We start from the raw sequence: 22,060 nt of genomic DNA, 5'->3' as shown, positions 1-22,060 counted from the left end.
ACTACTCCAGGCATTTGAAGACTTTTGTCAGAAAAGACATTTTAATAGGTATAGGGACTCATCACATAATACATTTACTCTTAAATACAAGACACCAGACGTCACATCAAACTCCTGCTTTAGCCTCATCCTACTTCTTCGCCCACTCCTCTTGTTCCTTCTTTTCACGGATAACCTCCTCCAGATACGGCTCAAGGTAAGGAACATCCTACGGGGAATGGGGAACAACGAACAGCAGTTGAAAACGGCTTATATATCTGAAAGGTGCTTAAATACAAATTAGTTAAATTAATATTCTATTATTTACTCGTTATTTATTTTTATATTTTATATTGTATTTATCATTTACCAAATGCAAAACCTTCCACAAGACAAAACGCAATGAAGAGAGATGTTGCTATACAATGAAAGTAAATCTTTGTAACAAGCATATTAGACTGATTCTTACGCTATAGGATTCGGATGAGAAAGACAATTTAATCAACAACAAAAATAAATCTTTCAAATCTATTTTTTGGGGTGTGCACTAAACATTTAAAATGTGTATTTCTACGCATGCATAATGTTGAGATGTATGTAAATGATGTTTGGGAGATACATACGAATACATGTTTAGTATTAGAGATCGGTTTTATCGATATTTTTCCAGATATTTAAACGTTTTGAAATATTGGATCGGCCGGTCCGCTGTCCTGCACAGTTTAGCTCCAACCCTGATCAAACGCACTTAGCTGTGAGTTTCTAGTGATCCTGAAGACATTGACTAGCTTGCTCAGGTGTGTTTGATCAGTGTTAGGAGCTAAACTGTGCAGGACGAGTTTGAGAAACCCTGGATTGACCAATAAATGGCGCCATCTTGTGGGCGCTTAGAGAATTGCACGCAAGGCGCCATTAAATAATTGTGTCTGGAGAGATGAGTCAATAGGTGTTCAAAGGTACAAGACCGTGCCTCCCTTAGATAATAAACTATTTAACATAACAGCCATTAATGCACAAATGAGATATTTCATAAATGCTTGATGCGTAGTTTAAACTTGGCACTAAAAAAATAGAGACAAACTCGGTAATCGGTCAAGTCCTGTCCCAATAAAGACGTAACTTTACATAAATTATAGCCATGAATGGAAATAAAAGCGCTGAATTTAATTCTCTGTTGTTTATGCTCGTCTCGTGAAGTCACATTTATAGTGCCGTTCATTTACTGGGTTTATAATCAGGAAATATTCCAGCGTGTTTCATTCTCTTCAGCCTATTAAACACACAAACCTTTTAAAACTGTAGTTTAAAACAAAAGATTATTTATGGAGAGTTGATAGACTCTATAGATAGATTTATTTATGTTCTACATTTAAAAACAAAGTTTGTAAATGTATTCTGTCTGTTAATATTAATGGTGTTATAAATAAAGATGAAACTGGGATTACTAAACTACACTAAAGTAGTGTTTATTATTATTATTATTATTCAGGCAGTTTAGAATGTTTTATGCTATTTTTAATTGGTTAGAATTATTTTTAAATGCTATATTCGTTACATGTTTGTTTACCTGATCAAATATTTTATTTAAAAAAGACACTTTAGTGACAGAGCAGTATTTTTTGCACTCTTTCAGACTATTCATTGATGTAGAAGTGCGTGTTGTAGGCAAGGGGGGATTGAAATTACAGTATAACTGAAATCAGTAATAAAAAAATTTTTTTGGTCGATCTCTATATTATAGACCAATAATATTTATTGGTCGATCTCTATTTAGTAATACCACATTATTCCAAGAATATCAAACTTTAATTAATAAAACCCCCAGGACAATCTCTTTCCCACCTCCTCATATTTAGTCCACTGGTCCTTGGGAAGAACCTGTTGCTTCATGGAAAGATCCAGAGCTCTCTTGATGCGGAACATCCTGTCGTTGTAAACCGGTTCCGGAAGCCGACGAATGGCCTCCTTCACATCACCGTCCTCCATGATGGTGTCATCCCGCATCAAACCTACACGACACGAGGAAGAAATTGGTGCGTTTGCATACCATATACTTCTTGAAGGTCACGATTTCTAAACACTGCATTGGTAAAGCGATGGCGGTGCTTACCAAATTTGTTGAAACCGCATGCGTTGTAGTACCACTTTCTGAAGCCCACCAGGAGCCTGCCGGTTGCAGCTGTACAGAGACGGGAACACATGACGTATAACGCGGAGTTTACGGTGACTTTCTGGGTTATTAAAAGGATAGTTCACCCAAAACTCAAAATTGTCATCACTCACCCTGAAGTTGTTCCAAACCTATACGAGTTTCTTTCTTTTGTTGAACACAAAATAAGATATTTTAAAGAACGTTGGTAACCAGATAGCTGATGGTAGCCATTGATTTCCATAGTTTTTTATGAAAGTCAAAGGCTACCGTCAACTGTCTGGTTACCAACGTTCTTTAAAATATCTTTCAGAGAAACTCATTCAGGTTTGGAACAACTTCAGGGTGAGTAAGTGATGACAATTTACATTTTTGGGTGAATTAATGGAAACATAGTTCATACAATAGTCCATATCATTAAGTAAAAAAAGTATTTCATCTCTCCTTGCAAAGTGTGTGTGTTGAATCAGGATTATTATAGTTAACTAAAGCTATAATCATTTTTGTTACTTGGAATAAAATAAATATTAAAAGTAAGTGAAGTTAATTAGTATTTTTTTTGTATTTTTTTTAAATAAGATATAGTGAAAAAAAATCAGGTAGTTGTAAAGGCAACATTTCTCATTTACATTTAGTTTAACTTGTACTAAAATAACTAAAGTTGAAATAAAAATGTATAATAAAAAAAAAAAACGACTTAAATTTTTTTTTACAAAACCACAACAAATGTTCTAAAACTTTAAAGTTAAAATGAAAACTGAAAATATAAAAATCAATTCAAAATACTAATAAAAACATATATATATATATATCTCATGTCAGCTGTGACCGTGTCAGAGATTTTTCTCTTAGTGTTAGTGTAACAATCCAATATGGAATCAGTAATAAAAAAATATATATATTAGTAAAAATTATTGGTCAATCTCTATATTATAGACCAATAATATTTATTGGTCGATGAATATTGGTCGATCTCTATACCACATTATTCCAAGAATATCAAACTTTAATAAAACCCCCAGTTTATATATATATATATATATATATATATATATATATATATATATAGGATTGTTACACTATCCCTTTACTATCCCTAAATCAGAAAAATCTCTGACAATCGGTCACAGCTGACATGAGATTCAGTTATGAGTCTCTACACTCGGTTAACTACCAGAGAATGAATCACGCAGAATTAAATGATCTCTTATACTTATAAGTTATAACACTCACACACAAAGCAGTTATGACAGGTGACATGGGAATAGAAACATATTTCGTCTAGTGCCGACGAGGACACTCAGTAGAGGACATACATGACAAATCTAACAACGGCGCCAACAAACGGTCATTCTAATGGCGCAGAAAGGAGACGGGCTATAAAATACCTCTTTAACTTGCTGACAACAAATTCATAAGTTCGTAATTTTGTTTTTAAAAAGCTCACAAATAACATTTTACCTGGTGCCCTCGACGCCATTTCTGCTCGCAAGGAAAGTTGCACAGTATTGTGGGATATGTGACGTCTCGTCCGGTGATTACGCAATCTTCTTCTCTCAGCATGTGATTGGTTGAATCTGGCCGTCAGAGTTTTTCTTAAAGGGATAGTTCACCCAAAAAATGAAAATTCTGTCATCATTTACTCACCCTAAAGTTTTTCCAAACCTGTATGAATTACCTTCTTCTGTTGAACACAAAATAAGTTATTTTGAAGAAAGTCGGTAACCAATGAGGTGATGAGCCCCATTGACTTACAAACTATTTTTCCCCATACTATATAAACTGTTTGGTTACCAATATTCAAAAGATGATATTTTAATATGGGTAATAAAATCTCTCTCTCTCTCTATATATATATATATGATTGTTACACCATCCCTTTAAATCAGAAAAATCTATATCCCACCTCCACAAAAGTGACCACAAAATCACTTATTTTGTATTTAGCTTTAGCTTATGTAGTTTTAGCTCTAGTCCTTTATAACTAGGCTGGAAGCACTTTATTGTAGTGTTCTGCATGTCCATAATTGTGTTACAATAGCTGAGTAACTAGCTAATAGCTAACTAGGTACTAACCCTGAACCGTACCCTAAAACTAACATTAACCCATGCAGTTACCTTATTTTACTTTCTTGTGTAAGTGCACATACTGTAAAATAAAGTGCAACCACTCAGCCTGAACTTACTCAAGTGCACCGAGGCCAATCAAGAACCTCGTATTAAACTGGAATATATCATAAGAGATAAACATGTGGCATTTCCAGATGTACACAAGGGCAGCTCAACTTTTAAAGTCACCATGAAATCAAAATGGATGATTATTGTTTTTATTTTATTTTATGGAATATCACAGTATATTAATTATTAATGATTTATCCATGTGCCTCATAATCTTTAATTAAAATAACTTTCCCTCGCGCTTACAGCGAGATCTCTTCTCTTATGAGGCGTTTACTGGTGCGAGGGCGGGGCAACCTGTCACTCACATGAGATCCACCAATAGCAAACCACAACCATCCAATCAATTCCCTAAGGACAAAATCAAGCCCCGCCCTACATTTGTTCTTGTTTGCCGTTTCACTCGCCGTAACACAACAGGGAAGAAAAGACTACCGCAACTTCCATTTCATGTCGACGTTAAATGTTTATTTAAATGTTCATACAACCCAACAAAAAAAAAGTAACTTAATTTATTCTGTACATCTACAACGTTTTCTGAAATCTTTCAAAGTCTTCAAGGGTGGCTAATGCTACGTCTGAGCAGAAAATGTCATCAGGCAGGAACACCAAGCGATCCAAAGAGATGTAGTTGGGTTGAGATGGTTGGTACTGGGCCCGGCCCAAGTACTCTAGAAACAAATGCCGCTCTTTGATGCGAAGGAATTTGGCATTAAGGACCTTTGAGAAGTAAAAATGTAAAGTAAAATGTGCATGTTAAAGTAAACTCTGCCACTGCAAGACACAAATAGATTATTTACCATTTAAGACAGACCATTAAGGAATAGACACACTATTTCTCTTCCTTGAAAAAGCAATTTATATAAAGCTGGCACAATATCTGAATTCAGTACAAAGCCATCAATAGAAATAGCATGCAAAATGCCTGAGATACAATATTATCCTCCTATCTCTAAAGGCAATCACAGCTCTAACTCTACATTTGTTTATAAGAAAGGGGCAAATAATATGTACCTGTGGGAACTTTGCAATAAGTGAGTGTGGAACATCCATGGTGTTGTGAACGAAGTCAAATATTTGGGTGAGTTTTCTCTTATTAGCGACTAGAACTTTAGGAACAGCTGTGACAATGTGTTGGATTTCATTTCCACGAAATCCAAACTCCAGTTCGCAAACCTTGATGAGAGAAATAAATGAATATCTGTCACAATATTAAAATTAAAAACAAAAAAATTAAGCAAGACCCAACAAAGTGTCAGACCTTTAGATTCTCCTTAATTGGCTCTAGACTTCCACACAGTAGTTTCGGTAGACGAGTCACAACATTTCGGGTCTGAAAGCATAAATCATGACAACACTCACGGTGAATGTAGCCCTTCTGCAAACGCTAAAGGTCAGTATGAAAGTCAGGTAAATTCATCCACTTCATTACATTGACATTTATGCATTTGGCAGACGCTTTTATCCAAAGCGACTTACATTGCATTTCAAGGTACAAATGTGTACAAATGTGTACCTTGAAATGTAATGTAAGTCGCTTTGGATAAAAGCGTCTTTTCAGTTCTTGCTTTCCCGGGGAATCGAACCCATGACCTTGGCATTGCAAGCGCCAACGCTCTACTGTTTGAGCTCCAGGAAAGCTGATTGACCATTATTGGTATGAATGCAGTGGTATGAATGAATCTTAAGAGTGAGATTGTTTTTTTGTTTTTTTTTTACAAACAAAATGTATGCAATTCAACTTCACCTTCTCAGCACTGAGTCCCAACTGCTGCTGAAAAAACCCAAGGCGGTTGTCGAGCCTCTCGACGCTGAAGTTAAGCAGATATGGAGCTTTGCTCACCATGACAGCCACAGACTGCTGACTGAACTTCTTTGCTTTTAAATAGGACACCCTTAAAAGGGACAGACCAAAGCAAGAAAGTAACCTTTAGAAGAAAATTATCAACAAATAAAGCAGACATCCACGTCAAGTGTTTCAATCAAGCGGCAACCTCCCTGTCTCTCTCTTGAAAGTTGAAACCAACACGGAAGTGAATTAAACGGCAATTCATTGACTGGCCGCTTGAGGCTGGCTGCAAAAGTGAGTCAAATCTGCATCTCCCCCATGTTAAAATGGCCAACTTTACAGCAGAAAAAAACATGTTTACAGCCTGGAGCAAAAAGTGGCTTTGGTCTATATAGCTTATTTTGCCCTTCATGACAACTATGAGGGGGGTGAATTTTTTTATAACTCATCCGTTTAAATTATATTAAGCCTTAAATTTCTGCATAATTAAGGGTGTCCACTTTTGAGTGACAGGTGGATTCCCGCCATTAGTCATCATTAGCCGTTTGTCTGCTGTCTGTTAGCCGTCACGTTACCTCAGCTAATTGTCTGACTGTAAAAATAAATAAATTCGGGAGTGACGCGCTGCCAAGATGGCGACGTTAGGGCACGCCCACTTTAGGCTTCAAAAAACGGTCTTCAGAAACCTACCAGTGACGTCACGGACACTACGTCCATATTTCTTTACAGTCTATGGTTTCAATGCCCAAGTCAGATTGCTAAATGCTGCAATTCACAGTTAATTTACAGTTTTTTTTTTTTTTTAAGAGAACCCATTAAGCCCTTTTACAAAGTCTTGTTTTTATTTTTGGGCTCTACTAGAATAGGTAGAGCTTGCTTGAATGTTGAAATAAACATCTTATTTTTCCACATATTCTCCATTGTTGCAGCACCTCTCTTCCCAGTCTGCCAGTAACGCTCCGGGGTGTGCTTCCCGTACAACGACGTAACTCGCTGCTTAACTACGTAACTTAAGTATGATGAATCGTTGAAGAAATCAGATAGCTAGTCACAATTCTTTCCCGAAACTGTACTGTCGCAAATTCGACCATGTTGGTTAATGATGTCACGCAAGTGGTGGAGTAATAACTTTTAATTAATCCGTTTGAGATCTAATTAATGCCATTACGGACATGGCATCTGGACTAATTCAAATTTTTCTCAGTTATTTTTCTTTATTTCCAGATTCAATCAAAGGCTCGTTCTTACACACTAGCGCACGTTCGCACATGCGCAGTCTTCAAAAACGGTGCTTTAAATCTCTTGACAAACTAAAAGATGTAAATGACATTTGTATGTATTCTAAATAAAATATATAGATTGTACTGAATGTGAGCTTACTTATTTGGCTCGAAATAAGGATTTATTTTGATAAATCATTTTGTGATTTTGAGAAATTATTAGAAATTTTGATAAATTATTTTGATAAATCCATTGTTGCAGCACCTCTCTTCCCAGTCTGCCAGTAACGCTCTGGGGTGTGTTTCCCAAACAATGACGTAACTCGCTGCTTATGCAAGACAACTTTGTGTTGTTGTTTGTGAATGTTTGTTGGAACTATGATTTTAGTTCCTGTCTCTATGAAGCCCCTCCTTCTGAAAATCACAATGTGCTCTGATTGGTCGGCTGGACCAGTGTGCTGTGATTGGTCAAGTGCTTCGAGCGTGTTTGGGAAATGTCCCGCCCCTTACCATAACCGCCAGTTTCAAAACACTACTAACTAACTCAACCAGGCCCCGCCCCTTTATTCTGCATATTAATTATTTAAATGAGGAATATTGTGTTCGTTCCCAGAAGAAAACTCAAGACTACAATGGAGGCGTTTCAGGGAGTTCAGAAACACTGACACTGATATAGAGAATAACTCCCGCAGGAGGGACTTTGTGCTTTGTAACTTTACAGAGCTTTTTCAGGCTCAAACAACAACATTACACACACTAAAGAAAGGTGAACATGTAAACAAGCATCATAGGTCCTCTTTAAATGCTCTTTCTGACCTGGCTTCAAGGTTGTCCAGGCTTTCTGTGAGGATGAAGGGGTTCTTGGTGAGCAGTGTGCCCAGTTTAGACTCCTCAACTCCCAGATCTTTGAGGAAGAGTAGTTTGGGTGCAACATCCGCATGGAAGTCAAGCCTCACCAGCATGGAGCCCACATTGGGTCTCTGCTCTAGTTCCCACAGGTTGACACCTGGAAATTGAGCAAAAGATTAGACAAATCCAAAAGAATCCAACATAACTTGCTATAGATATGAGACATACCAAGCTGAACAAGTTTGCTGAGAGTTTCTGATTTATCCACATATGGTTTGAGTGTGAACGAATCTGGTGGAAGGGCAGAAGGCACTTGGATCTGGACTGCTTCTTCCTCACTGATTTCCTGAAGAGGAGAAGGACGCACAACTGCATCCAAGCCTATAGCAAACAAGATTATTACCATTACAATTTAAGTATCAGGGATTCACATGCAAGTATAGCTATATATACATACCAATATCCGAAAGAGCCTCTTGGTTTGATATTTGATGCACGTTCAAATTTTCAAACGGCACAATATGTTTTTCAACCTCTCTTTCAGCAAGATCAGTCTTATTATTATACACATCTGGTGAAGCGGCTTGGTGGTCGGTTAAGTTTCGTCTTCCACACGGTGTCTCTCTACTGTGCCTCTGTGTGAGACTGTGGACGGGTGGCTGTTCGCGGCTGTGCTGTAGCAGGATATGATGCGAGCGCTGATGCAGTGTGTGTGTCGACGGCTGGAGAGCTGCAGATAATAACGGCCTCGAGAGCAACACACTCACACATCGCCGACAAAGATGCATGACGACTCACAAGCGTTTTCCTGGGTGGAATAAGATTGTGTAACATGATTATAGATTCTCCTGAGAACCTGATTTTCTTTGTGATTTTTTTAATTATGTCATTACATTGTTTGGAGCATAAGAAACAATTGGAGAAATATCTTTTGCCATGTCCTCTGTAGGGAACACTAGTTATTAAAAAATAAAATGACATGATAAATAGACATGTATAGGCAAAAAACATTTACCAATCGATTTTTAGGTTTCATTCTATTTTTAACCAAACTTTGTCTAAAGATGAATCTCAACTATGTTATAAAAGATAGTATAACAGAACGATTTGATATTCTAATTTACTTTATGCAATGTGTGTGTAAAATGGCCCTAAATGTTTGCATATGAATGTATTCTAGGGGCAACACGTTATGAAAAAAGAAGTGTAATAATGGAAGTAAGAATATCTCATATTTCATAGGAATATTGATATATAATTTCCTTCAGTGTGTTGTGTCTCCCCAAAATCCCTGATAAACATGCTTTAATCCTGGTTCTACAGTGGACATTATATCAAGTGGACATTAATCAAATATTATGTGTATGTACCCCATTACTTTTTCCCGAGATATTGATTTAGGACAAACAATTTGATTATCATATTTCCACAAGAGTGCCAAGTTTGATAATTCAGTCAACGTCAGTCATTTTTAAAGACCAAGGATAAGTTGTCCAAACATTTGGTATCTCTGAATTTTCAGAACTATCCCTTTAAAACTGTGACATGGTCTCAGAGAAATTCGCTAAAATATAATGTCCTCTACAGACGGGGGAAAAAAAGAAGTCTACGCCTGGGTCTCAGGAGGATATTGTGAAAATACATAATATTTGATCACATAATGCATGCATTAGTAAGCATTACTTTACGAGGCAACTGCGACTTTATATCAGTGTATGGGATTGACAGTAGGCTATTGACTCCAATGTCACTTCCACATCAACACGATAAAGTCATCCAGAGAAGGTGAAACGGGGGACAAATTATGCAGTTTATATCAAAGCATTATTATAGCGCATAGACATGAACTTACGTCTTATAAAAATAAACATTACCTGTTTTCAGTAGTAGATCTTCACTGCTGCGAGTTCACGTGTTGTTTCCAGTGTTTGCTCTTTGCTGGTGAGTCACAGCGCCCTCTAACGCACGGATGATTCATTGAAAAATCAATTCAGTCAGGGGACAAATGGATTTTACGGTTTATTAAAAAAAGTACCTAACACAGTTGTACCAAGTCAGGGCTACAGGCAAACAACGTGATGTGTAAGATTTTAATAATATAACTTGTTATATTATGATTTTTTTTTTCATACCCATATGAATAAAACAAGCAGTTTCAGAGACATTTAAATAAAGGACTTTACTGCACTGTAACAGATAGTGTTTAATTACTGTAACTTACAAAACAGACATCGATTTAACATCGATAAAACCAAAGTCTGTGAGACTGTTTAGAAAAGTGCTTGCACAATTACAAAAATGATCTTTACAACAAATGGCACAACATTATTTTTTTTTAACCAATGTATATCACAATATATAACATTTGCTTTAATTTTTCTGTCTGACAAGCGAAACTAACGCTGCTTTTGGGTGAATGTTCACAACACTGAAGCTCCGGGAGACTTGAGAGAAATAGTATTGTTACAGTAGTAGCTTTCTGAAAAACTAAAACACAAAACACTCTGTAGGTCGATTCATTATACTTTTTTAAACATACAAAGTATGAACTTTTAATTTTATATCTTTGGAGCAGCTAAAATGTTACTCTTTTAAGTTTAAACGACAAAGAAAACACTTTCATGAAAGTAAACAAGTATGTTGCATGTCAACATGTAATTCAAAGCATGCAAAACGACATTAAATAATATGAAACAGAAGCGTCTGAAAAACATGATTAATGCCTATAAGAAGCACTTTTTCGACATAATAAAAGTCTTTTTTTCCCATGTGAGACAGAGAGCACGTGTAGTATGCATTAAAATGCACATGCACAGATATACGTAACACATCATATACAAACAAAACCATTAAAAAGAATACAATCTGCCAGTGTTGACCTGTGAGAGTCTATATGATGTGAAACCTGGGGCCCGGGGTGGCGATGATGTCGCTGTAGGGTTCGTCCTGCCTGAGCTCCACCGCCTGCTGTTTCTTTAGCACCAGAAAACTGTAGAACTTCGCAGCTGCTTGTTTCTTGTTGTTGTTTCTGCACAGTTCCAGCAAGCTGATCGATTCTGCTCCCGTCTTAGCAATGACTCTCTGTAGGAAGTAAGAGGAAGCAGTCAGAGGGTATTTGTTGATATAAAATCAGTTTATTGCATTATCAAGATAGATACTGCATGTTTAAATTCTGCCAAACCTGTAAACCGTGCAGCATCTGCTGTGTTCTCTTGTTCCACCTCCTCTCTTCCTGATCCTGGTCTCCGCTCTGACCTTCCTCCTCCTTATAAACAAAAAAATCTGATTTAAATGGAACCCTTTTACAAACATTTCATTTTGTTTTTGGGCTGTACTCTTTTGGGTTTTCATTCTTGAATGTTCAAAAAACATATTTTTCCCATATTCTCAATTATTGCAGCTCCTCTCTTCCCAGTCTGTCAGTAACGCTCTGTTTAGTTCCTGTCTCTATGAAGCCCCTCCTTCTGAAAAGCACACTGTGCTCTGATTGGTCGGCTGGATCAGTGTGTTGTGATTGGTCGAGTGCTTCGAGCGTGTTTGGGAAATGTACCGCCCCTTACCATAACCGCCAGTTTCAACACACTACTAACTAACTCAACCAGGCCACGCCCCTTTATTCTGCATATAAATATTTAAATGAGGAATATTGTGACGTGTTTGTTCCCGGAAGAAAACTGAGTGAAGGGATCTAATAAGGAATCAGGTGCAAAATAAATGTTCTAATGCAAAAGTGAACAGTGAATGGCAAATAGCTTTACAACCAGTATGCCCCACATATATTTTTTTTAAAATAACTGATCAAAACTAAAATTGAAAAGAAATATAAAAAATATATAGGAGTAGCAAAATGATAAATTCTACAAAAAATTTGGCATTTAAAAATTCTACTATTACAAAACTTAAAAGTGACTGCAGATTGTTTGGCTGTACTAAACAGGTTTTCTTATTAAAAAAAAGAAGCATTAGTCTTGAATAATAACAGTTTTTCTCATTTAACTCCATGATTTGTGGCTATTAAAGCCTCCTCACCTCATCCTCCTCATCATCATCCTTCTTGTCTTTGCTCTTCTCTCCTATCAGGTCGAACTCAGGCATGAGCTGTGAGATGCTGGTTGGCTCCTCAGGAGGAAGGTCCACCTGCTGCATGTTCACGTGTTGCGTGGAAACAATGGAGGAGCGATCATCCTCCAGCATCTTTGGGAAAATAGGTGAGAGCACAGAATTAGAAACCCACATACATTAGCCTCACTGAAAACCCTGCGATTCGAGATCTCACAGGTAAGGCAGGCTCTGCGTCCTGAGCTTTGCGCTTCTGTCCGCGGTGTCCGGATGGAGGAGGCATGACTGATTCATCGAGGGTTGTGCGACTGCCCTCCATGGCTGAAGCCTGCAGAACACTGGGCTCCTCCAAGATGGTCTGGTCTGCAAAAACGGGCATTAGTCAAAATAGTAGAAAACTACGGTTCAAAAAGTTTGGGGTGGGTACATTTTTTTCCAAATGTTTCTGAAACAGCTCACCAAAGTTGCATTTATTTGATAAAAAATACAGTAAAAACAGTGAAATATTATTACAATTTAAAATTATATTTGAATATATTTTTAAATGTGATGCAAAGCTGAATTTTCAGCTTAATTACTCAAGTCTTAAGTTAGTTTAAAAAAAAAAAAGTGTTTAAAGTAGAGATTATGATTCTCCCTAGATTCTAAATAAAACAACTAAACAAAATAACATGACAAATGGGTTCCCATTGAATTGAAAAATATTTTTTTGGGTTACTTCATTCAAAATATCTTCTTTAGAGGTGTTACAAAATGTTAATTGCTGCAGTCTATTTTAAAATATTTCATTAATTTGAATTTATTATTATTTTTTTCATTTATTATTTATAAAATCAGTCTCAATGAATGATTCAATGACCATAAAGACTGAATCAGCAATTTTGAACGAATCTCTTTAATTAATAACAAATATATTTTTAACAGTCACTTGTCGCCACCTACTGGTGTAACAATGTAATTGATCTTTATTTGAAGCGTCGAGTTTCTTTCAAAAGGAGATTTACTCTATTTTGATCGCTACTGTAGACATCAGTGTTTATATCCAAACTATAAACACTTATCCCAGTACTTCTGTGATCATTTGAATTATCGTAGGACAGAAATATGACAGTGCGTTCGTCAAGCTGTTTCATATCTATACATCTGCTCTCTCTCTGAGTCAGAAATCTGAATGTTAATAAGATCGCGTGGGTGTTTGAATCGAGATCGAGATCTTTTAACAATAAATTGTGCAGCTCTAGTAGTTATTAGCACGAGTCAGCCTATCTTACCAATGATGTCTCTTTGCTGAGACAGGGCCTCTTCCCGAGGAACCTCAGGGTTCTCCAGGTCTTTGAGGAACTCGTCCAAGCTGTCTGCTTCTCCACCCTTCCTCCTCTTCCTCAGTTCATCGGGCACCAGAGGGGTCAGGCAGCGTGTGAACATCTGCACAGACGAGTACAGCTGGGCTCAGCAATTCACTACACTTTAATGGCAAGACTACAAAAAACTGTCCAAATAAGTTGTTTTAATAGATTTCTGTATATTATTATGAGCAACAGAGTGCCAAAAACAGACATATCCAAGGCTACTTATGTATTTTGTTGCACTAAAGCCTGTATTAATGTCTCACAGCTTGTTCCCGGGATCTGTCCTGACCTTGAGCAGTCGGCTGTTCCAGAGAGGCTGAGCTGGCAGAGAAAACAGCTTCTCCACTCCTCCTGTCTCCTTCCACATCATCAGCTTCTTGGTGGGGGGAGCCAGATCCAGAGTGGTGACAATGTCGGAGTAATCGCTCAGCTGGGCACGGATGGTCTTACTGTCCAGCTCCTTCACACTGTCCACAATCAGCTTCCTCTTTCTCTTCGCTTTGGTTTCTTTCACTATTAATAATGTATGAGTTTGGTATGATGAAAGGCAAAATTACATTTTGTTTGCAAGAGAACTTCAGGTGAATTCGTAACTAATGCAGTATTTCAGGGCTCAACAAAACATTATTTTTTTCACTTGCTCACCATTGATAATTGTACATTAAAAACCTTATAAATCATTTGTGTTGGTTTTTCTTAGAGGGATAGTCCCAAAAATTACAATTCTGTCATAATTTCCTCACCCTCATGCCGTTTCAAACCTTTATGAATATAAATACTTTCTTCAGTGGGACTTAAAAGGAGATACGTTGGTAACAAAACAGTTTGGGTTCCCATTGAATTGAAAAATAAACATTTTGGTTACTATCATTCTTTAAAATATCTTCTTTTATTTTCTACAGAAGAAAGAAAGTTTGGAGCGGTTTTGGAACAACATGAGAGTGAGTAAATTATGACAGAGTATCCCTTTGATAAACATTCAACCCTATTTTAATAAATAATATTACATACATGCATATTATTTATATCATCAAATTGTTATACGTCAGAAATACAAATTTATTAAAGAAAAATTACAATAAATTATTTATAAGGTTAATTTGCAATAATAGATGGAAATTATACAACAGATATAATATAAAATAATATAATAACAATATAATCATGTAACAGCTAAAAATTCATCAACATACATTTGTTAGAAAACATTTAAATGTATCATTTTAAATACAATTGAATAATAATAATAATTAAATATAATAATGAATAAACAATATCATTATTGATCATATAAAATAATATCCTACACAATAAAATTTGTTTATAATTTCTTGACAAAACGCAATTGTCAGTCAGCTAGATAACTTTACATTGGTGACATTTAAATCAGCAGAAACTATATGATCAGTTGTGTAAACTGCACAACCTTATTATTAAAGGGACAGTTCACCCAAAAATGTAAATGTTTGTAACCAAGCAGATCTCAGGCCCCATTGACTACCATAGTATAGACCTTATGCGCCAGAGAAACAAGGGCGCCGCCATCTTTGGAAAATTGTCTTTTAACTTCCGTTTTGCGGTCGCTCTGTATATTTATATGACATTTCTGTCCAGGAGTAATGAGCTTTTTAAGTGGATTTACTTAATGTAAAGTTAACGAAAGTTATCATGAGGACTGTAATGTTTAAAGCAGATGACTTAACAAATGTAAATCGACCGGGAAGATTTTAAAATGAGCCGTTCATTAATAAACACGCAAAACGCTGTGAAAATACAGACCGGAAGTCAAAAGACAATGAGCGCAGCGCTGAAAAGGGGCGGAGCTACATAAGGTCTATAGCATCAACTGTTTGGTTACCCATATTCTTCAAAATATCTTCCTTTGGGCTCAGCAGAACAAAGAAATGTATACCATTTTGGAACATCTTGAGGGTGAGTAAATGATGACAGGATTTTCATTTTTGGGTGAACTATCCCTTTAAGACCTGTATTACTGCACTATTACTATTTATCTGTTCTGGCTGACCTGTGATGTCGATGGGCTCCAAAGCAAAAGCCTCCTCCTCATTATGGACTAGGGTGGTCTGTTCAGTCTGGTCTGTCATGGTGGGCAGCTGCTCAACAGGACCAGAATCAGGACTGTCTGGACCTCCTGCTGCTATTGGACAAAATACAGCATTTCTATTATTACGCAAACATGTGATATAGATGTTAACATTTCATTATGTTGTATGCTTTTTACGTGAAAGGTTGTCGAAATCATCCTCATCATCTCCACCGTGGTCTTGGGGCATCATCACACCCTCAGCGATGGCAGGAGGGTCATCAAAAATACCACCTCCATCTTCATTACTGAGCAGCTTGTCCACTGTAATACAGCGAGCAGCCAGCTCAGTCTCAACGGATGCTTTTAAATGCTGCTTTGTGCTTATGGATGCCTCTCTTACCCAGCATGCCTCCCTCTGTGCTCTCCATAGGGTTGTCTCCAAAGTCATCCTTGTATTGGTCGTACTCTAGGTGATTGGACTTGTCAGCCATCTGTACGCTACTCGACTCTGACTCCAGCAGCAGGTTAGACACAGACGCCCCATGGATGATGTCCACTTCAAACGCACCTTCCTCTCGCATCATCTCTCGGTCATCCATCCCAAAATCAGCTGTCGAGGAAAATGTGTTGGCTATTAATTATCTACTGTATGAGAAGGAGTGCAATGTGTGTGAATAATCAGCTTAAAGAGGACCTATTCATAGAATAGATACTAGAATGGGTTTTCATGCTTGAATGTTCAAGAAACATTATTTTTTACATTATTCCAGCTCCTTTCTTCCCAGTCTGTCAGAAACGCTCTGTTTAGTTCCTGTCTCTATGAAGCCCCTCCTTCTGAAAAGCACAATGTGCTCTGATTGGTCGGCTGGACCAGTGTGTTGTGATTGGTCAAGCGTTTCGAGCGTGTTTGGGAAATGTCCCGGCCCTTACCATAACCGCCAGTTTCAACACACTACTAACTAACTCAACCAGGCCCCGCCCCTTTATTCTGCGTATTAATTATTTAAATGAGGAATATTGTGACGTGTTCGTTCCCGGAAGAAAACTCAAGACTACAATGGAGGCATTTCAGGGAGTTCAGAAACAGTGACACTGATATAGAGAATAACTCCTGCTGGAGGGACTTTGTGTTTTGTAACTATGCAGAGCTTTTTCATGCTCAAACAGCAACATTACACACTGAAGAAAGTTTAACATGTATAATACAAACAGCTTTGATCCACATAAAGCATGTTCTAAAGCAATGCCATGAGTAAAGATGATATGCCATACCGAAATCAGTCTCTTGCAGTAGACTGAGGTTCCCCACTTCTTCTCGCATGGTGATCTCCTCCACACGGGACTGATTCAGGGTGAACTGTTGAGCAACATCGATGTCGCTGCAATCCACAACACAGGGAAGGGTCAACACTGACAGCATACTACAATTATATGATATCTATAAGTTAAAGTTGCACATACTCCAGGTCGGGAAGAGGCTGATCGAAGTCGTGAAACTCCTCAGGTAACGTGATGGCGTTGTAGGCAGCTTCACGGTTCTCCTCAGGCAGGTCGACCACACCTGTGTCAAACAATCAATGCACACAATATTATCTCTTGCAGTGCAACAGGATCAACTTCTTATGTAGTCCAGCCACAACTTACCTGGGCGAAAAGCCATTTTAATCTTGATAAAAGCCTCATTGCAGTCTGCCAGCAGGTACTTGGCTTTTCTGTGGTAGATCCTCACCACGCCTAGGAGTAAATGTCCAGATGTACGGAGAGCCATTTTTACCTATCAAATGAAGCACATATTAGAAGTAAATGGAGCTGCTCAGTCATGATGTCAATTTGCAAGCAATCCCAGAGGGAATTTCTAATGTGATTTTTGAATAGCGGTTTTTGATTTATGAGTAAAGGTCTGTGATCATTACTAAAAGAGATCTCACGGTTTGTTCTAAGCATAGATATGAGTTGCAATGTGAACATGCACCCAAATAATCTGTTTATAATTGGATTGATGACTCAATTGGATTGAGAAGACATCATGAAAACACATGACTTGATCGATCCACATGAAATTTTGATCAAATTGAAAGGGGTCGGTGTAGACCTGAAATAATCCAATCAACAGGAAAACATTATTTAGTAAATGCAAATATAATATATATAATATAATAATATAATATGCATTATAAATGCAAAAATGGCATTTATACTCATAGTAGTTCCAGTAGCACTATCGCGTTGCTGAATGTGCTGACTGGGCACTACGAATGCACTGAAGTTTAGTCCTGAATACACGTAATAATAATGCACATGTAAATGAATATGTGCATCGGATTACATGTATGTGACGGTTTAGGGTTCATATAAACAGAACTTTCAGAATCTGCCAAATTCTGAATGAAAATTTGTGCAAAGTCAAACCTCAAAGGTGGTTGGGTCTTATGACTACAAACTTTCAGTTATATTGTGTTATATTATATTTATATAATATATTGTGAACAGCACTATTCCTCTAAAAAGGTCTGAAAATACATTTTAAGCATTTAAAAACAATACAGAACAAAAATGGAATCCACAAAAAACCCAAACAGAGTGATTTCAAGACAATCCATTGACCTTTGGAGAGATGATGCTCTCTACGCTGCTCTCCAGATTGCACTCAAACACATGTGCTTTGGTCAGCTTCTTATCCCAGTGGGCCGCCAGCCAGATTTTGGCCAGCGGCCCACGCTTGCTGAGGACAAAGTGGGCGTAGAACATCGTCCCTGCACCTTCTCACACTGAGGTGGAGGGGGACGCTGCACCTGCAGAATAAAATGGCACTGGTGTTAGGTATAACACTACATCACAATTATTGATTTGATTGCTCTTAAAGGTGATGTGTCATTTTTTTATATTAAAGGTAATATGTATAATGCCCTATTCACAAAATGTAAAATAAGTCTTTGATGTCCCCAGAGTGTGTATGTGAAGTTTTAGCGCAAAATACCCCACAGATATTTTTATACAGCATGTTAAAATTGTCACTTTTTGAGGGTGAGCAAAAACACACCGTTTTTGTGTCTGTCCCTTTAAATGCAAATGAGCTGCTGCTCCCGGCACAGAGGGCGGAGCTTCAACAGCTTGTGTCTTTTAGATTTCAAAAACTTTTAGCCATTTATGTTCAAACCAGTCAGACAATGATGGAGAGACTCAAGAAGAGGTGACAACATGTAGAATGCAACAGGACATTTCTGAATGGTTAGTTGATGAATTTATGCAGCTTATGTGTAAGTTATCTTTTAGTCATTGATTAGCATTGATTATTCTAAAGCATATTCTGTCTTGATAATCTATAAATCATGTTCCCGGGGGCGGGGTTTATGTACATTTTAGGGTTAGTGATGTCACTAACACGGGAGGAATGTGGTGTAGTCTCTACCAGCCGTTTGCTGTAGTCCTTAAAAAGCTATTTAAAAAAAAAGAAAATATCTCCCTTTGCTTTGAACTTCGAGCGTTGAAAAACTGTCACTGGGACACTACCATTTAAACAGGTACTATGCACCTTGGATACTAAAATGTTCACTTTTGGTGCCAATATGAACCTTTTGATAGGGTACCGCCCCAGTGACAGCTTTCGGCTTCCTTTTTTTTCTTTTTCTGAGAGTGTGTGCAGAGATAACTTTAACCAAGCCATATGCAGTTTTATGCCCTTGAATGCTGTAAATGCTAGTGGTATCAAAACGTTGCTGTTTGTTTAAGGTTGTGCCGGACTGTCAGTCTGACCAAACAATGGTAGACAGCTCAGGAAACTGTTATATTAGTGATATTCAGATTAATTTCCGTTACACCGTTTGTTTCAAATAATCCTAAAATATGATTTAATAATTCATGTCTGCCATGACGTACTTCGTCATGTGGTCCCTGAGCATGTTACATGCTCTAAAAAGTCAACATTCAATTAAGTTTCTGTTCATTGTAATTTCATGTATCCATGTTCATTTGCTTGCTCTTAAAGGTATAGCGGAGGAGGATTTTCCCGAATTTTAGAAAAGAACCGCCCTCTCCACTTTTTGAAAAAATGCACATGCGCAACACTCTACCTGCTCCCGAGAGGGAACGCCTATTAAACGTGTGCACGAGAGAGCATGCACGAGCTAATCATAGCTTACATTAACTTTTACTAGCAGTGATTTCTCCAAATAGCATGCCAAACTTTACCTGTCAAGTAGAAACTTCGCGACTGAGGCATCAGTGGGAAGCCCAACCTGTGTTTTGAGCGCACGCCATCGTGTGAATCGTGTGCACGAGCACGTACGACGGCCTTACGTAAACATATCGCCAGAATGATTGACACTTAGGAGGACCAATAGTCTTGATGATCCACCCGGAAAAAGAAAATCCTCCGCTATACCTTTTAAATAAAGTAATCTAGAACCTTCTGCAGTATGCATTTACATCACTATGTTTGTAGTCATAAAGCATGTTCTTACTTGCACATTTAAATAAAATGCTATTTATTCAATTCAACTCGCTTTCATACAGTATGTGTGTTCCAATTCAATCAAAAGATTTGACTCAAATGAATGAATCATTGGTAAATTGGATGGACATCGCTAGTTATATTGAGTGTAGCAGTGTTGGGGAAAGTTACTTTTAAAGCTAATGCATTACAATATTGCGTTACCCCCTAAAAAAGTAACTAATTCCATTAACTAGTTAACTAATTAACTTATAGTTTTTATGGAAAGTAATGCATTACGTTACTTTTGCATTACTTTTTCTAACCTAGGCTGGGCTTGCTTGTTTGTTTGTTTTTCAAATGAAGGTCAGCAGCAAAGACAGTGAGATTAAAAATACATAGCCTACAAAAAATACATTACTTAACATAATTATTGCAGGTTTGCATATTATTCTGAGTTTGCATTTAACTGTTTCTATTCATTTTGAGGAATGCTGAAACTTTTTGTGCAAGTGAGATGAGTAAATGCATTTAGTCTAGTACTACAATCAATAACCATCATGTTTACAACACTTACACCCAATTTCTCTCAACATGCAGACAGGAGAGCTGTCAGTCAATAAATGGGAAAACAATTGTAACTTGCGTCACTTGTTTGAAAAAGTAACTAATATTTTGCTGTAAATTTAAAAGAAATGAATTACTTTTATAGTTACTTGAAAAAATAATCTGATTACGTAATTCACGTTACTTGTAATGAGTTACTACCCACAACACTGGTTATAAGTTATATATTTCTAGTTATTTAATACTGCTTGCTTTGTTGGTTGTTTATCGGAAATGTTCAGGAATAATAGATTTGATTAAAGACAGCAGTCATAATTTTAGCACATTTTCACATTTCACAAAAATTTAAATATCACAGTCGGAAAAATGTCTGTTCCGTTTGGTGACATTATAGTTTACCATTTTAAGAAATGGTATGGTAATGATGTTAGATGTACTATTTTAATGTTTGATGCAAGAACTGTACTAAATACCCCTATTCATTTGTATTTATAGTTAAATAAAATAATTATATATAATGGGTGTTTAGATAAATAAATACCCCATTATTTCAGAGATGGGTGTGTGACTGCTGCAAGTGATGGCGGGGCCTGTGTGATGCGCTTTTATTATTTACGCACTTTTATTATTCTCTAAATGGCTTTATTCCTGAGCTGTGTAATAGTCTATGAAATGTGGGTTACATTTAATGCTCGTTAATAATGTAACACGGATGACAATTAACTGTTTTGCAAGGCTGCGGCTAAAAGAAGAGCTAACAAGCAAACGGTCTGCTGTCGCGAGATCAACATCTGCCTGCGCTCGCGCCATGTGCGGATTTTGCTCATGCAAAGGCGTCAAACGCATTCTTCACAGAAGTCATTTTAGCGTATTTTATGATAAATAAGTGATGTTGTACAGCGTCTGTCATCTGTCGCTGGTGTAACGTTACTAGGGAGAGAGAATGGGATTTTCTAGCAAGTTTCATGACGAAAACGAATGGTGATGATTCCAATGCATGCACTTAAATGCATTTTTAGTTATGCTTTCGCCGAAAGTACTTACGCGGAACGGTCCTATCGTAGCTTTCCGTATTTAGCAACCGTATCTAGGGTACCTTTATCACCCTCCTCCCACTGTACAGTTTCCCTAAAACAAACAAAATGGCGACGCCCCCCTCCCGCCGACGCTGAGAGGTTCAGAAAACGAGCTGGATGCTTATGGAGGACAAGTGTGGGAGACTGCATGAATGTGCATGACATAACATTCACAGTTCATGCACATAGGCTAACTGAGAATGAAAATGACTTCTGACTTCTGTATTTTTCTATGAATTATCATTATTTCTGTAATTTTGGTATAGGTTTTAGTAAGGCACAAATAACTTTCTGAGGAAGAACACTTGGAAGAACAAGTTGCATTTTTTTTTTTTTTTTTTTTCGTAGGCGTAAATAAGAACAGTGAGA

The 22,060-nt window shown here is 37.3% G+C and overlaps 3 protein-coding genes across 5 annotated transcripts; all 3 read right to left on the bottom strand.

Annotated features, from left to right (window-relative positions):
* Window positions 1-19: 19 nt before the first annotated feature.
* uqcrb (ubiquinol-cytochrome c reductase binding protein) lies at window positions 20-3,661 on the bottom strand. 2 transcript variants are annotated; one of them, XM_084423904.1, is made up of 4 exons: window positions 3,590-3,661; window positions 2,090-2,158; window positions 1,822-1,988; window positions 20-208 (listed from the first exon to the last, which is right to left on the bottom strand). In XM_084423904.1, exons 1-4 carry the CDS (start codon window positions 3,606-3,608, stop codon window positions 131-133), a joined length of 333 nt encoding a protein of 110 aa, XP_084280030.1. In that variant the 5' UTR covers window positions 3,609-3,661; the 3' UTR covers window positions 20-130. The 2 variants fall into 2 exon arrangements, with proteins under 2 accessions (XP_084280030.1, XP_084280029.1); XM_084423903.1 differs by lacking the exon at window positions 3,590-3,661 and having other exon boundaries at window positions 2,090-2,195.
* A 1,091-nt stretch (window positions 3,662-4,752) lies between these two features.
* Window positions 4,753-10,160, bottom strand: mterf3 (mitochondrial transcription termination factor 3). Its single transcript, XM_084424120.1, has 8 exons — window positions 10,039-10,160; window positions 8,622-8,972; window positions 8,393-8,545; window positions 8,132-8,321; window positions 6,054-6,201; window positions 5,568-5,639; window positions 5,321-5,482; window positions 4,753-5,026 (listed from the first exon to the last, which is right to left on the bottom strand). The coding sequence occupies exons 2-8, from the start codon at window positions 8,950-8,952 to the stop codon at window positions 4,832-4,834; spliced, it is 1,251 nt and encodes a 416-aa protein (XP_084280246.1). The 5' UTR covers window positions 8,953-8,972; window positions 10,039-10,160; the 3' UTR covers window positions 4,753-4,831.
* A 4-nt stretch (window positions 10,161-10,164) lies between these two features.
* On the bottom strand, window positions 10,165-21,785 carry rad21b (RAD21 cohesin complex component b). 2 transcript variants are annotated; one of them, XM_084424118.1, is made up of 14 exons: window positions 21,660-21,785; window positions 18,224-18,411; window positions 17,264-17,393; window positions 17,081-17,180; window positions 16,892-16,998; window positions 16,020-16,229; window positions 15,815-15,940; window positions 15,599-15,730; window positions 13,862-14,085; window positions 13,495-13,648; window positions 12,441-12,586; window positions 12,194-12,358; window positions 11,346-11,429; window positions 10,165-11,245 (listed from the first exon to the last, which is right to left on the bottom strand). In XM_084424118.1, exons 2-14 carry the CDS (start codon window positions 18,365-18,367, stop codon window positions 11,054-11,056), a joined length of 1,914 nt encoding a protein of 637 aa, XP_084280244.1. In that variant the 5' UTR covers window positions 18,368-18,411; window positions 21,660-21,785; the 3' UTR covers window positions 10,165-11,053. The 2 variants fall into 2 exon arrangements, with proteins under 2 accessions (XP_084280244.1, XP_084280245.1); XM_084424119.1 differs by having other exon boundaries at window positions 10,172-11,245; window positions 15,599-15,727.
* Between the last annotated feature and the right edge of the window lie 275 nt (window positions 21,786-22,060).

This window comes from Rutilus rutilus, assembly GCF_951802725.1.
Source record: "Rutilus rutilus genome assembly, chromosome: 11".
NCBI lineage: Eukaryota > Metazoa > Chordata > Actinopteri > Cypriniformes > Leuciscidae > Rutilus > Rutilus rutilus.
This window is presented reverse-complemented; position numbering and strand designations above follow the sequence as displayed.

Excerpts from the sequence above, each read along its gene's own strand:
- mterf3 (XM_084424120.1), bottom strand. The coding sequence starts at position 8,952 with ATGCATCTTTGTCGGCGATGTGTGAGTGTGTTGCTCTCGAGGCCGTTA. Across the intron at positions 6,202-8,131 it reads CTGGACAACCTTGAAGCCAG|GGTGTCCTATTTAAAAGCAA; the intron begins GTCAGAAAGAGC and ends GTCCCTTTTAAG. Across the intron at positions 5,483-5,567 it reads CAATTAAGGAGAATCTAAAG|GTTTGCGAACTGGAGTTTGG; the intron begins GTCTGACACTTT and ends TCTCTCATCAAG.
- rad21b (XM_084424118.1), bottom strand. The coding sequence starts at position 18,367 with ATGTTCTACGCCCACTTTGTCCTCAGCAAGCGTGGGCCGCTGGCCAAA. Across the intron at positions 15,731-15,814 it reads TGATTTCGACAACCTTTCAC|CAGCAGGAGGTCCAGACAGT; the intron begins GTAAAAAGCATA and ends TTTGTCCAATAG. Across the intron at positions 13,649-13,861 it reads GGAACAGCCGACTGCTCAAG|ATGTTCACACGCTGCCTGAC; the intron begins GTCAGGACAGAT and ends TCGTCTGTGCAG.
- uqcrb (XM_084423903.1), bottom strand. The coding sequence starts at position 2,180 with ATGTGTTCCCGTCTCTGTACAGCTGCAACCGGCAGGCTCCTGGTGGGC. Across the intron at positions 1,989-2,089 it reads ATGCGGTTTCAACAAATTTG|GTTTGATGCGGGATGACACC; the intron begins GTAAGCACCGCC and ends CGTGTCGTGTAG. Across the intron at positions 209-1,821 it reads AGTGGACTAAATATGAGGAG|GATGTTCCTTACCTTGAGCC; the intron begins GTGGGAAAGAGA and ends CATTCCCCGTAG.